At 46.8% G+C, this 14,550-nt stretch overlaps 1 protein-coding gene across 2 annotated transcripts; it reads right to left on the reverse strand.

Annotated features, from left to right (window-relative positions):
* Positions 1-6,889: 6,889 nt before the first annotated feature.
* On the reverse strand, positions 6,890-13,939 carry Tifa (TRAF interacting protein with forkhead associated domain). 2 transcript variants are annotated; one of them, XM_021648746.2, is made up of 3 exons: positions 13,710-13,939; positions 11,747-11,803; positions 6,890-8,248 (listed from the first exon to the last, which is right to left on the reverse strand). In XM_021648746.2, the coding sequence occupies exon 3, from the start codon at positions 8,235-8,237 to the stop codon at positions 7,680-7,682; it is 558 nt and encodes a 185-aa protein (XP_021504421.1). In that variant the 5' UTR covers positions 8,238-8,248; positions 11,747-11,803; positions 13,710-13,939; the 3' UTR covers positions 6,890-7,679. The 2 variants fall into 2 exon arrangements, with proteins under 2 accessions (XP_021504421.1, XP_021504419.1); XM_021648744.2 differs by lacking the exon at positions 13,710-13,939 and adding an exon at positions 13,133-13,264.
* Positions 13,940-14,550: the final 611 nt, after the last annotated feature.

Here is a 14,550-nt window from a genome sequence, read left to right on the forward strand (position 1 = left end):
TGGGTGCAGAGTGGGGTGGGGTGGGGCTTAAGTTTACAGTAGCCATAGAGAGTCAGCCAGTTTAGAGGCAGAATCACAAGGATTTCCCACTGAGTTGACTATGGGGATGAAAGCAAGGGCTGAATCCGCTAATCCACATCGTGTGTACATTCCGCAAGGTGGGACTGGATGCTGAAGCAGATCTTTGCGAAAGCCTCAGGATCTCTCCTGGGATGTGGGAAAGTAGGCTGGCCTTAGCAGAACTATCAAGCCATTTGTCATCTGTCTATCTGCCAGAAGGCTGTCCACATCCAACTCCATAGAACAGATGTCACCCCATTTGGGTTCAGAGACACTCTGTAGATCTTCACGACTACAGTTCACAGCTGGCTCCTCAACACAGACACAGACGACTCCGATTCTGCTTATGTCACCAGCCATTTGGCCTCCTTGGTTAGTGACATCTTAGGAGCATCCCTGAGAATGACTCCATGCTTCTTTTGCTTTGCTCTATGCAAATGATAAATATCTGGGTTCACTGTTTCCCTTCTGGGTAAATCTGTGGATAATTGACAGTCAACCTAGCAGCCACGCCTCTACCTGACAAAAACTTCCTGCTTCTGACTTGACTTAATCAGAACAATGGGAAGAACAACTTTGGTAAAGTGGAAGAAATGAAAATTTTTGTTGGGAAGCCTAAATATTTCTATGAGTATCAAAAGGTGTTTGTGTATATGTCTGCCGTCAAGGAAGAGGTGTCACTGTTAAATTTGAGGATTCTTGGTAGATATGTTACCTGTCTCATTGCTGCCATTAAATACCCTAGCAAAAGCAACTGTAGATGCTATTTTTTGAACTCTACTTTATTTGGGGTTCTTTAGGCCTCTACCTCCCTTCCAACCTCCTAACTCTAGGTCAGAGAGAAAGGTTAGAAGGGATAGGAGACATAGACCTCCTTAGACTTCCTTGTGATTAGGGTTGTTGGGCTCCTTGGGACAAGGCCAATCTTACCAGGATATCTCCAACTTTTTCTCCTCATCCAACTGCAACCACAGCAACCAGGAGAAGCATGGGGAGCAGCCTTCTTCCTCAGACGCCTCTCTCAGAACATCTTCTTGGAGCGTTCTCCTCGGAGCCGCTCTTCCTCAGAGCAGAGTCCTCTCCTCAAGCTGGACTCCGATCGTTACACCCTTTCAGTCCTTAGAATTAAATTATCTCCAGCTGGCAAAGACCTTGCCCTTTTCTGAGTCAAATGAGGCTCCTATCAGCTGGCAAAGACCAGGCCTCTCACGAGACAGTTATCGGCTGTGGATAAACTAGAAGCAGGCCCATAGCCCACACTTGGGATTAAAACAAAACAAAACAAAAACCCTGTTTACATAACATAACTGGGTTTCTAAAGAAAATAAAACTTCCATCACAAGCAACTTAAGGGCAAAAGGGTTTATTCTGGCTCATCGTCAAGTATGCAGTCCATAGCAAGGGTGTGTTGGCCTGGGAAGTTTGAAGCAGAGGCAGATAACACATTGTGTCCACATCCAGGAAGCAGAAAATGATGATGGCTGGTCCTCGGCTAGCTTTCTCCTTTCTCTGTAGTCTAAGACCCTTGAAAGGTACCATCCACAGTTGAGGTGCCTCTTCCTTCTACTTAGACGATGCCTCTGAAGCCTCTTGCCCACCCTTTGGTCTCATGTAACATTCTTAGGACCATCCAAACCTTCTACATGTATTCTTAGCAGAGTAGCTTCACCAATCCAGAAGATAAGAATTCAGCCTACCTACCTTCTAGTCCCACCAGCGTATTCATTTCTTGACTAAAACAAACAAACAAACAAAAAACACCTCACATAACCACAACAATGAAACACCCTGTGGGGCAGTCCTGGAATATGGTTACTCAAATTTGACTCAGGAATAAACTATCTCCTATCCCATTTTCAGTTCTGTGGTGAGCTGTGGTAGCCCAGAGAACATGAGACGCACGGACCAATGACTCCACGCTACTCCTAATGCGGAGCGCTGTGATAACTCCACGCCTCACCTCAGCTGAGCCTCACAGAGGCCCTGTGTGGGAAGCACTGCCTTAATTCTTAGTTTCAAAAGAGGAAAAAAACATCAGGATACATCAGAAATAAAGACAAACCCTGGCAGTCTGATTCATAGCCCACATTTAATAACATCATGCTTCCTTCTCTAGAGACTGGGTCAACATCGTTTGTGAGGGTTTGGGAATTTCCGGGTTTATTTTGTTTCATTTACTTAGCCGAGGATTTGAAACTCGTTTTAAAATAGCCCAGTGATGTTTTCCTTCATGCCTGTCTCCACCTGGACAGAAGCCAAACCCTTCCGTGACTGTGGAGTTTAGAATGTTGCAGGTCCAGAGACAACTGCAATTTATCCCGAGCTATTTTTAGACCACTGAATAGCCACCATTGCTGCCCTCTATGTAAGAATCTAACGTCCTGACTACAGATAAAACCTTGTGGAGTCTATTAATAAACACCCTAATTTCCCACCAACTGAAAGGTTATAAGAGTCATCAACCCACATCTGAGACTTCCAGCAGGTTTTTCCACTGTGCTGCAACCACCCAGTAATGTTTATAGCAGTGCATTTGAAAAGCACCTTGACTGATAACTTTCCTTATTCTGTTACTATACAAACTTCATGAAACTGCTTCCAAGCTGATGCATGGGATTGGGGATAACCTAAATCTGTATTCCCAGGCCACAGTCACTCATCTTTGGCTCCAGAATAAAACAATTTCTCATCGCCTTTGAGTTGAGATTTGTGGGTTTTGTGTCAATACCTCTGAACTAAACTGCTCTCGTCATCAAATCATCTGTGGCCTGCCATGAAAGAACATCAGAGCTGACCTTGTTGACTGCTGACTTCCTTCACTGGAGGGGGGGGTTGGGGAGGGCCTCAGGACCTTCACCCACATATCTATCCCTTCCTTCTAACCAGTTGTATGCAATTCTACCTTCAGTGCAGTTGGCTTCAGGGAGAGTGAGAGTACAAAAGTGAGGAAAGACTGGGAGTCCGGGGTAGGGGTTAGGGAGAACCGGTTCCATCTACATGACCGAAGAGGAGTCATTATCCATCCGAGATGGAACACACCTTCCTTGTAGTCTGGGCCCTAAGGCCACCCCTGCTCCTGCGGGGTACCTCTTACCCACTGCCCTGTCTGGAAGGCTAATAAGCTCACAGGCCTCCCAGAATGAACTCGGTTGGAATCACACCTTGCTTTGTGGTTGGGGCTTTGGGAAGAGTGCTATGTGTTATTTGTCTTCCTCAGGGAAGGAATTTGAGCAGCATAATGTCCTAAGGAGGCCTAAGATGTGTGCACTATCATAATTTACAATCCGTCTAACCTCAGGAGTTTTCTGTTTTACCATGATTTGGGCTTTGGCGCAGTGGTAACCACACCTCCTTCTTTCCCAACTAACAATTCAAGGAAGTAGATGAACACTAACTAGAAAAAAAAAAAAAAAAAAAAAAGAACCATTAGGTAACATAGAGGCAGCTGCTACTCAGACTACCAGCAGTATCTCCTGACAGTAAGGTTATGGCTAGTTTTCTATAACACGAAGATATTATCTGCATATATCAGTTTTTTTTTTAAAGTACATGTTGGATGAACACCCCCCCATCCTATGCCCACTGAAACAAATAACCTTTATTCATGTTAGAGCTTCTGCCTGTCAGTCAAGGCGTTTCATATAGAAATAGAATTTTCTAGAGAGTGATTGTAAAATGCCTATATGGAAGAAGATAACTGACTCTCCAAAGTTGACCTCTGACCTCTACCAATTCTCGTGTGTGATTCTTCACACACAGAAATCTATTTAAAAAAAAAAAAATCAACCCTATGCCAGAGCCTGGAAAGATGACTCAGCAGTTAAGAGGGACTTACTTGACCACTGTTTTTGCCGAGGACCCAAGCTTGGTCCTAAGCACACAAACAACTGCCTGTAACTCTAGCACTTACCCCAACACAGGCATACATATACACATTTTTTTTAAATAAAAAACTAAAAGTCACATGCCACGTGAGTTCACTTTTGCCAGCGTGTTGGGTGTGATACTGTCACAAGCTGACATGCCCCTTTAAAAGCCACGTGCTGACTCCTAGAGGCGGAGTCCTTAAGACCCGTGCTGAAAATTTCACTTAGCTACACATATGTTGCACCAGACACCACTTTCCCTTTGTCCTCATTTCCACTCTATGGCGATTTTGTTGTAGCTGTTGTTGTCAGAAAACGCTTTTTAATCCCTACACAGTCACCCACAGGCTGCTGTTTTAGAGTGTGATTGTGTTACCTTCAGAGGGTTGGTTGGTGGAGGCTTGGGCACCTCAGTCCAGCTTACCCTGTGAGGCCTGAAAAAGAAACTCTGCCTTAAGGGTAAATGACCTGGACATGAACTCCAGTTTCAAAAAGAAGGAAAAAACCAATAAAAGATGCTTCGACCACTCACGTCTGGTAATATTTAACCATCACCCCTAGCAACGGCTTAATCAGTGAAGACCTAGAGTTTGCTGGGGGTTCTTTACAATGGGTAAAACAATTACGGTTTGACCCTCTTGACAGCGATATTTGCTAAATGTCAATCAATCCTAGAACTGCCAAGCTGGAATTCCCCGGATCTTGCTGTAACTCCGATAAAAACCCCCTCTCCCTGAGCCCGGGGCTCTACACTGGAGAACCAGTGTGTCAGCGACTGTGTCAGTGACTGTGACGGTGTGGACCCCCAGCTCAAGCTTGAAATAAAGACCTTACTGCATTTGCATCAGAATCAGCTCCTGGGTGGTCTCTGGGGTCTGTGAGACTTGGGCATAACAACCTTTTCAAGAACTGAGCCAGGGAAGTCTGGCTCTCTGAGCCATAAATGTATGCAAATCTTGCGAGTTCCTGGTGGCCATGTGTAAGTCGCGTGTGTGAAGAATGGAGTCACTACACGCCAAGGAATGAGGCTGGGTGGTGTGCTCTCACTGCAAGCCTGCAACATTCCTTCCTTCCTTTTTTTTTTTTTTTCTGTGAGGGACTTTGGTTTCCCTTTAAGAATCCCCTCTGTGCTTGAATAGCCCAGGAGAGGTTTTATTTTTTGTAACCAAACACTATTACACTCACTGCAAGCACTTCTAACAGGCTAGGTGATCTAGTTTGCAAATTTGCATCAGAAAAGAAGGTAAAGTCTGAAAACAAAGTGGTGTAATGGAGGCCATTGATTGACAGTGGCAAGAAATGACAGTGTACACCTGTGGTGGGTTCAATGAGAATGTCCCCAGCTTGTGGACTGCTGAGGAAGGATTAGGAGGTGTCGCTTTGTTGAAGGAGATACATCACTGTGGGAGGGCTTTGAGATTTCAAAAGCCCAAGCAAGTCAGGCCCAGTCTCCCTCTCTTTACCTTCGACCTTTGGATCAAGATGTGAACTCTCAGCTGCTGCTCCAGAGCCGCACCTACTTGCTTGCCGCCCCATTCCCCACTATGATGACCATAGACTCATCTTCTAAAACTGTAAGCCGGCTAATTAAATACTTCTTTTTTTATTTACTTTTCTCCCCCTGGAACAGGGTTTCTCTGTATAGCCTTGGCTATCCTGAACTCACTTTGTAGACCAGGCTGGCCTTGAACTCACAAAGATCCACTTGCCTCTGCCTCCCTGAGTGCTGGGATCACAGGTGCGTGCTGCTGAACGTGGCTAATGCTTCCTTTTATAAGTAGTCTTGATCATTGTGTCTCTTCACAGCGATAGAAAAACTAAGACCCTTATATAACACTTATATAACAGGGAGTATTTTTGTTTTCTCTTTGCTGCTGTAATAGATTGCTGTAATTTGCAGCACAGATATAAAATCTTAACTTTCTATGGGTCAGAAGTCAAAGGCAGCTGTCATTGGACTAAAGAGTCCTCAGGATTAAATTCTTACTGAGGTTTCTCTGTCCTCTCCAGCATGTAGATGCTTATGCATATTTTCTGGCTTCAAGGTGTTGCAGCTTTCCTTGGTTCATGGTCTCCTTCCTCCAAATGCAAAACCCTTACCAGCTGGCCAAGTCCAGTCCCTCTCATGCTTCATCAATCTGGTATCATTTGTTTTACCCCTCCTGCCTTTAAGGACCCTGTTATTAACTGAGTCTGGGATAATCCAAGATGATCTCTTTAATTTAAGGTCATCTAATGAGCAACTTCAAGTCATTCTGCTGCATGCATTTGTCTTTGCTGTGTCATGACATATTCACAAGTTCTGGCAGTTAGCACACAAACACCTGGACACCTGTGGGCCATTCTTCGCTTACCACAGGAGCCAGCCGGAAAACTAGATGAGAAGTGAAACAGGCATCTGGGCACCTAGCACTGAGAGAAAATGGTGCCCATAGCAACAATCCAAGGGCTGGAGCAGGTCATCTTTTGCAGGCTAGGAGTGACTGGTGAGCCACACCAGGAGGCATAGTGCAGACATCACTCACATGGACCCGGGCTTAAATGTTCATTAGAAACAGTTTCAAAGCGTTGTTGCAGAAATAAAGTACATTACGCTAGGCACGGCGTGCACGCCCGTTATCACAGCAATCAGGGACTGATTCTCGAGGGTCACAAGTTCAAGGCCAGCCTGATCTTCAACTCAAGATGTAGTCACAAAAACAAAAATAAGATATGTCTATGGTTAGCTAGCCCCACTTTACCTCTCCCCGCTGCAAAAGAAAAAATCTGTACATGTTACAGGATGAAATTTCATTCACCAAGGAAATTATACAGAAAGCCTTACTTCCTGGTAATGCCAGAATTTACCTTAGCTGTGATGGTTATGGTCCTCTAAACATAACATTCACTAAAACTCATCTTAATCTAGCTAAATGGAATTAAATAATCTTTTAAATAAATACAACTTCTTGTGAAACTGGAAGTTTAGAAATACTTAAGCATTTATTATAAATATTCACATATATGCACTTCTATGCAGCAGCCCAAGAACAAAAGTTTTCCTTCTTTGAGAAGTTTCAAAGAAGCAGCTCTAGGGCCCTGAGCTCTGACAGTATCAGATGCAAAGAAGCTGTTGAAAGTTTTGATTTCTGCATTTAAATGTGTAATATACATAAAATTCATTTTCAGTTTTGTAAGAGACTAATTTTAATTTCAATGTTTTTAAGTGTTAATTGTAGGACCTACATATGGAAAAGCGAAACTGCTACGGCTGGAATGACCATTATAATTCCACAAAAGAAAATCAAGGTGCTGTTTCTCAAGTCTTTCCGTAATGAAACCACAGTGACTCAAATAGTAGTCTGGAACTCATCCCAGGACTCTGGTTCTACAAGTACTAGCGTGCCACAGACACCAGCGAGCAACCCGCCCGAGCTCTGAACTTGAAAAACGATGGCTGCTGGGAAATGATCCGACCAAGCCAAGAGACGGCTGCTACCAAAACTTAAGTACAGGAGTGACATCAAGCAGAAAAAAGGGAACCCCGTTACACAGAAGATGGGCTTCCTACACCGACCCTCACAGGTGTGCACTTAATTCTTTGTAGGTCCAGAATGAACTCAGCTGACTAAGCTGATGACTAACGCAGTCTACAGATGCTATTACCAAACCCAAAGTCAGCACGCTACACTCCCAAACTCCAAAGAAGCAGAACGGCTCCCAAGTGCCTACCCAGGTGTCCTCATCCTTCGTGTTCCTCTCCTTGCACACTGTTCACGATTCGTTTTCATCCATTTCTGTAGGCGACGTTCGATGGGTGAAGTAGGAGGAATACCCCCCATCCTCGAGGACGGGACTCTGCGCTGGCCAGCTGTTTTCTTGCAGGAGCGGTCTCGGGGACAAGATGAATTGAGTCTCAAAGGATTCCACTGACTCTCCATCCTCCTTCTCCAGCAGGAACTGATACTCGCCGAACCTGAGCATGCACCTGTAAGGCAGGTCCACCTTATTGAGGTAGCCGAGCTCCTGGTTGTCCACCATCAAGCTGGTCTTCTTACTCATGTTTTTAATTTCAAACGAGAGGACTGAGCTGTTGAACTGCTTAAACGGCTGCAAAACAAACTGAACCCGGGAAACCTGCTTGTCCTGAAAAGTGTACCGACAGATGTTGGAATTCCGTCCAAATCTCACCACCTCGATGGAAGGAAATTTCTCTTTGTTGCAAAACCTGATTGACTTAAATATTCCACTTTGCAGCTGGCCCGGATGATAAACCGTCATCTGGAGACACGTGACGGTCTCTTCCGTATCGGCGTCTTCAAAGGTGGACATGATGCTCTTACCTGCAACGGTCAAACCTCGGGTTAGTTCCCACATGTGGTGAGGGGACTGAGAACAACCTACACGGACCGATATCCCTCTTCCCCTCGCTTTGTCTCGTTTCTCCTTTGACCGTCCTCCTCATGTGGACGGCTGTTAACAAGACACTGATTTAGGGGAAGCAGAGGATCCGTGTGTCTGTTCCTCATTGAAATAGTGATGCAAACCGAGAGCCGTGCCGTGGCGGCAAACCCTTTTGAGAAGTCAAGGCAAAAACATGATGAGTTCAAGCCCAGCGTGGGCCACTTAGTGAGACTGTCAAAAAGAAAACTGGTTTGGGGCTTAATTGGAGCCATACACGAAAAAAAAAAACAAAAAACAACAAACCATATAGATTATTAATTCCATTGTAATATGAAGATAAATTGTGAGGCCTTCTTCAAATAAGAAACTTAAAGGTTCTACACAGGGGCCTGGAGAGATGGGGCCGCTGCTTGCGGCTCTCCTTGCACAGGGGCCTTGTCAGATTCCCAGCTCCCACAGGGTGGCTTGCAACCTTCTGTAACTGCAGAGGATGTGTGCCCTCTTCTGGCACCCTCGAGTACTACATACACCTGGTACACAGACATACGTCCAATGCGGTCTGGTGCCCTCTTCTGGCCTGCAGCCACACCTGCAGGGAGCGGAACACTACATAATAAAGAAATCTTTAAAAAGAAAACGACATCACTTCTTTGCTTTACAAGGCCATGCTGCTAAAATCAAGCTTCGTCTGTTTATTTCATAAAGGACAGCCAAGCAAAATGTCTTTTGTTGACTTAGAAACTCATCTTTCATTTTAATTTTGCATTCCTATCTCTTGGACATTGTTGCAGCGTACTGAACTGCCTAACAAGGGAAGAGACCCTCAAATGTAAGGTAAAGAACAAAAGCAGCGAGAGGAATCCTCAATGTCTTGGGCCAATCCTGGAAAAAGGAACTGAAACGAAAGCCGCCAAGAATAAACTCTCATGCAGTGGGCGGAACTGCCGAAACCACCCCACGCTGTCCTTTCAATGCACTTTTATTACTATGATAAAGTCTCATTGATTCAAGAAGCAGACATGTGAATGAGAATAATTACACTAAGTTATGCAATGAGGCAATTAGCAATTGATAAACAGAATTCATTGGTATGACTCTTGGGTAACCTCCACTGTCCACCTACATTCCTTGTTTATTTAAAACAATTTTTTCTACAATAAAACTGCATTAGACTTGCAAGTTAAAGCACCAGAATAAAATGGTGAACTTGGAAGATGGCTCACTGGCATTTGCCTTGCCAGTGTGAGGACTGTGTCTAGGTCCCCAGGACTCACACAAAAAAACTGAGGAGCCTGTCAGCCCTGTAATCTCGGTGCTGGTAAGAGAGGAGGCAGTGGCACGCAAGTCCCTGCGGGCGTATGAGCCAGCTAGCCTAGCCTACTTTGCAAAGTGTAGGTCAATGAGAGGCCTTTACCAAAGAGGGTAGTAAATGCACACAACACACACACACACACACACACACACACACGATTTTTTAAGCAAAGAGTTTAAAAACAAAGAGTGGGAACCATCTCCATTTCTGTCTAGGAAATGCTTCATTTGCAACTCATCCTTGGGCTTTGCCAGTTCTGCAAGAACTACATTAAAAGAGTATTTTTTCCAAATACAGTGTTTTTGGTGACAGCTCAATGTTGTTTTGTATGCTTTATATAACCTGTGAGTTTGCAGTTCTGTCTTTCAAGCAGATACATTTGGCGAAAGTATCCACTGCAAGTAGGCTCTCACACCTGGGACCCATGGCATCATCATGGGAAAGCTGGCCTCTTAAAGAAAGTCAGGGACCCACGGTAGTCTTGGTGTGAATTCTTAGGGCTTGGTGAACCTCTGAGTCCACAATTATGATCCCTTCCAGCAAACACCAAGGTAGGGTGTTTGCTGCCTCTGCTCCTCGCTCCCTGCCATTCCCCAGCTGGCCCCTTTGAAAAGGCTCCCCTGCTTTGGACTGCTGGCCACTTCCATGACTAACCATGTCAACACAACCAGAGTCAGGAGTGGAAGCTGTGCAGAAGCTTACTACCAAGCTGACATTTTAAAAATGCAGCCTCACCTTCATTCATAACATCGCATCTCTCGCCATACCATCAGCAGCCCCCTAAAGAACTGCTACCCAGGGGGAAAAGCCAAAGACAAACGCATAAGACATACAGCATATGAGCAAGAAACCCATTCTTCCCTGAGATTCTTGAGGCTGTTTGTTACCTCACCCTAAGATGACAGATGCATTCCCCTGTCTTAAGATGAGATGATGGCAAACTCTGGCAGTCAGAAGGGCTTCTGCTTACGATATGCCTTTCATGGGCCAGGTTCTGTGCTAAGCTCTTGTAACTTCACAACAGCCCTGTGAATCACCCCTTTCCAGGCGAGGGAGATGGAGTCATGTAAAACACAGAGGATGGGTGCAGGTCTAAAACAAGGTGTCAAAGCCAGGACCCAAACTCCCTGCTCTGTGTCTTAGCACCACACAAACTGCCACCCTTCCAGGGTTTAACGATATACTTTGCAAGCTATAGAAGCTGAGAGAAGAGGGGCTCAGAAGTATGTGTGCTGCAGCCAGCAGGACCTGAACCTAGCACCGTTGTCAAGGAGGGAAGCGCTGCCTCACAGGGGGATGTGAACCAAAACATGGCTTACCGCAAATGCCAAACATCCTTACGCCTGCATGTGAGAATATGAGCAGAGGCCTACCATTCGCTGGCCACTGTGCAGGTTGTTTGAGGGGTCGTGAAGGTCAAGAAACAAACCCATCTATGTGTCAAACTCCAGAGGCAGGAGGACCTTCTACAAAGTAGCTTGGATCCTTGTCACCTCAGTATTCAGCAGCAAGACAGAGAGGAACAACTGAAATAATGAATTGAAGAGCGATACTTTTTTGTTTGTTTGGCTGCTTGTTGTTATCATTGTTTTTAAGTCACTGGTGTATAGAGGCCCCCAAAAAAGTTCTTGAACTCTGCTGGTTTTCAGTTACAAAATACACAGAAGGCCAATGGGCTGAGCAGTAGTAACAGTGATTTTCTCAGGAAGGGGAAACCAAGGACCAGGGGCAGGAGAGGAGCTCCTCACTGTATCCCACAGGCCTTTCGAACTCGAGACCACATCCACTAAGACCCATTCAAATATTTAACGATTTTTTTTTTTAATCTACACAAACCACAAACCATCAGATTTTTGTGGAATGAGATAGAATTGGAGATCGTAAAGTAGCACTGGCCATGTGTGCTGTATTTTAATTACTCTGCTATCTGACATCACAAGGTTGTAAAACACTAACAGTTCCAAAGGCAGGAACTGTTAACAAAGAAACTATTCTACAGCAAGGAAAGGAATGAAATGAAAAAACAAGTGCTGCTAAGAGGCCTGAGCCAAAGGCCCGGGTCCTGCACTCCAGACTCAAGACTGTTAACCTTTTGCATGCTGTATACCAACAGGCACACACCCACCTGAGAACCTTCCAGTGGCCACAGCTAGATCAGGGCAGCGGAGCCTTGTCTCTTCTCCTGAGAACAAAAGAGGGGTATGTGTGGGTGTGTTAGGTACACAAGCGTCATTGATACCCCAACTACACACACAGGGCAAGCTGCTCCTGACTCCTGTGTCCCGTGAAACCAGTGAAGGGCCACACAGCTCTGCTTTTGCACAAAGCTGATTGGTATCAAATGTCACAGACGAGAAGATGCGCGGGGATGTTTTTACTAAAAAGAGCCAGGTGTCCAAACGGTTTAAAAAAGAAGTTTGCACGGCTCCCCGGTGGCGGTCACGCATGACATTAAGGTTTCTCGACTTTTGAGATTGTTTTGTTTTGTTTAAGACAATGCTGGCTGTAAATGGAGGTTCCTCTGAATCGATGAGGTAAGGAAGGTTGCCCTCTAAAATCCTGAATCCCCCCCACTCCCAACGCCTGCTCCAGCTCTTCCTCTCTAAGTTCTCTAAGAGTGAATCTGAAAGAAAGAAGTTTCTATTTTTGCGAAAGAGCCTTTCTCCCTGACAAACACCCTATGCTAAGCTAGTACAAGGGGAAGAGAAACTTGGAAGAAACAAAGACAAAATTATCCTTTTGCCCAACTCCCTCAGTTGCCATGGTCCGGTGGGGCATGGAAGACCTCTTCCCGTGAATGTTACGCTAAAGCCTAACTGCAGAGTCTTTCAGAAGGAGCGAAGAGGAGAGCATCAGGCTAGCTCAGCGCTTTTCAGCAACCTCTACCCACCCGCCCGTTCCAACCCCCGCCCCATCCCCACCTTTCTCCGTGGCTGCGGGACCCCGGGACCCCTCGAGGAGCCTTCCCCCCTTCCTCCCCTTCCCCCCTCTCCCCCCCCCCGCACTCGGAAGCTCCACCCGATCTCAAAGCCCGGGGAAATCCCGGACCGCGAGGATGACGGGCTTTCCCAGTATCCAGGCTGCAGCCGGGAGGTGGGTCTGGAAGAGCCTTGTGCACCGGGATCCGGCTCTCCCCGCAGCCGGAAAGAGGGAAAGTCCCCCTAGCTGAATAACAGCGCCTGGCGGCGGGGACCAGCACGTCCGCTCATGAGGCAGGATGCACAAGTGGCATTCATTCCCCACCCCCCTGTTTTCCCATTAGATGAAAAGTTTGCAAAGAATTGGAGAGAAAAGACACACACTCCGCATCCCCCCTCCCTTATTTTTATAAAGATCACATATATTATGGATCTGGGATGGTGCTGTCTGTAACTTTTTTTTCCCCCAAAATTCCCTTCGCCTATAGTGCCCGCCCGCCCGTAAACCGAGCTACTGGAGCGGAGGCAGAGGATGACAGAGCTGCCTGCCCTCTCGGAGGGGATGAAATGAGAAAGCCAGTCCCCACTCTCACCGCAGACCGCTGGCCAGCAGGTACCCGGGGGGCCTGGAGGCGCGCGAGTTCTGGCTGGACCTCCCGGAGGAAGCGGCGGGGCGCCGAGCCGGTGGGGGGCCGTCCCTGCCAGCGCCCCGCGGGACTCGCCGATCCTCCCCCCGAGTCGCCGAGCCTCCCACGGGCGCGCCAGGAGCGGCCGTGACCTTGGCAAAGCCCTCGCCGAGAGGCCGCCGCCGCGCTCCCCCAGCAGGCCCTGCCCCGTGCCGCCGCTCCGAGGTCCTCCCGAGCCGGTTTGACCACACCTCCTCCAGACGACTACCCGTGACCCGGGACGTAGGCTCTGTCTAGAAGGGAACCGGGTCAGTCCCGGGTTAAGGGGCGGTCGTGAACCGCGTGTGTGGATGGGGAGGGAGTTGGAGGAGTCGTTGGGCGCTGTAAAGATGAGTGCCCCGGGAGACCGTGGTCAGTTACTGTCTGCAGATGCTCACCCCGAGGCCCCCGGGGAGCGGGTAAGAGTCCAGCCACGCAGACACGGGATCGGATCCTGCCTCCGGATGTTGCCTCCCTGCGCGCACGAGGTGAGAAGCTTACTCACCTCTCACTTCCAGCCTTCGCCCAACACCTAGCGCCGGGTGGTGGGAGGGGCAGCAGTCCCGTGGGGGTCTTTCACAGCCACAGAGTGGATGGTGAAAGCTGAAAGCTAATTTCCTAAGTTCAAGGAGGTTGGGATGGAGAAGCAGAAGGCAGGTGTGGAGGGAGATCGGAGCGGGGTTCTGTGTAGGGAGAAAGAGGATGGAGAACAGAGGGGAGGAGAATGAGTGACTGAAGATGTAGCCGGGATGTTCTGGCGGTCCTTCCTGCCCGGGAAACCGCCCACCCGTTCTCACAGTCATCCCACAAAACCATTTATTTGTCTGGACTCTGTTTGAAGGGCATTTTTTTTTTTCTTTCTTTCTTTCAAATTCAGCTGGGAACCTGAGGGCAGACAAGGAAGTCTGCATTTAAGTGAGGCATTAAGTGAGATTCCTGTAAGGGATGTAACTTCTTCGGTTAATGATCAACATTTATTATTTCTTCTTGGAAGAGGAGACAGCCGTGGTGTCTTCTTTCAATTGAGCGGTATCAACGCAGGTGGAAGATACAACATTGCCAATTTGATTGTGGCAAACAAACTCATGCAATAAAATAATGTTTAAAAAAAAGTGGAGTTTCTGTTCTCTAATCTTTTTGTCGTTGCTGCCTTTATTTTTAGACAAGGTTTTGTCATGTAGCTCAGGTTAACTTCCAACTCAAGATCCTTCTGCCTTAGCCTCATAAGTGCTGGCATCATGAGCCTGCACTGAACTCTTTAATATCTTTAAAGTTAAGTCAAAGAAAATGTGAAAACAACAATAACAACGAAGAATGAGGAGTAATAACGCATTGGATATGATCAA

This window comes from Meriones unguiculatus, chromosome 10 (genome assembly GCF_030254825.1).
Source record: "Meriones unguiculatus strain TT.TT164.6M chromosome 10, Bangor_MerUng_6.1, whole genome shotgun sequence".
In the NCBI taxonomy this organism is placed as follows: domain Eukaryota; kingdom Metazoa; phylum Chordata; class Mammalia; order Rodentia; family Muridae; genus Meriones; species Meriones unguiculatus.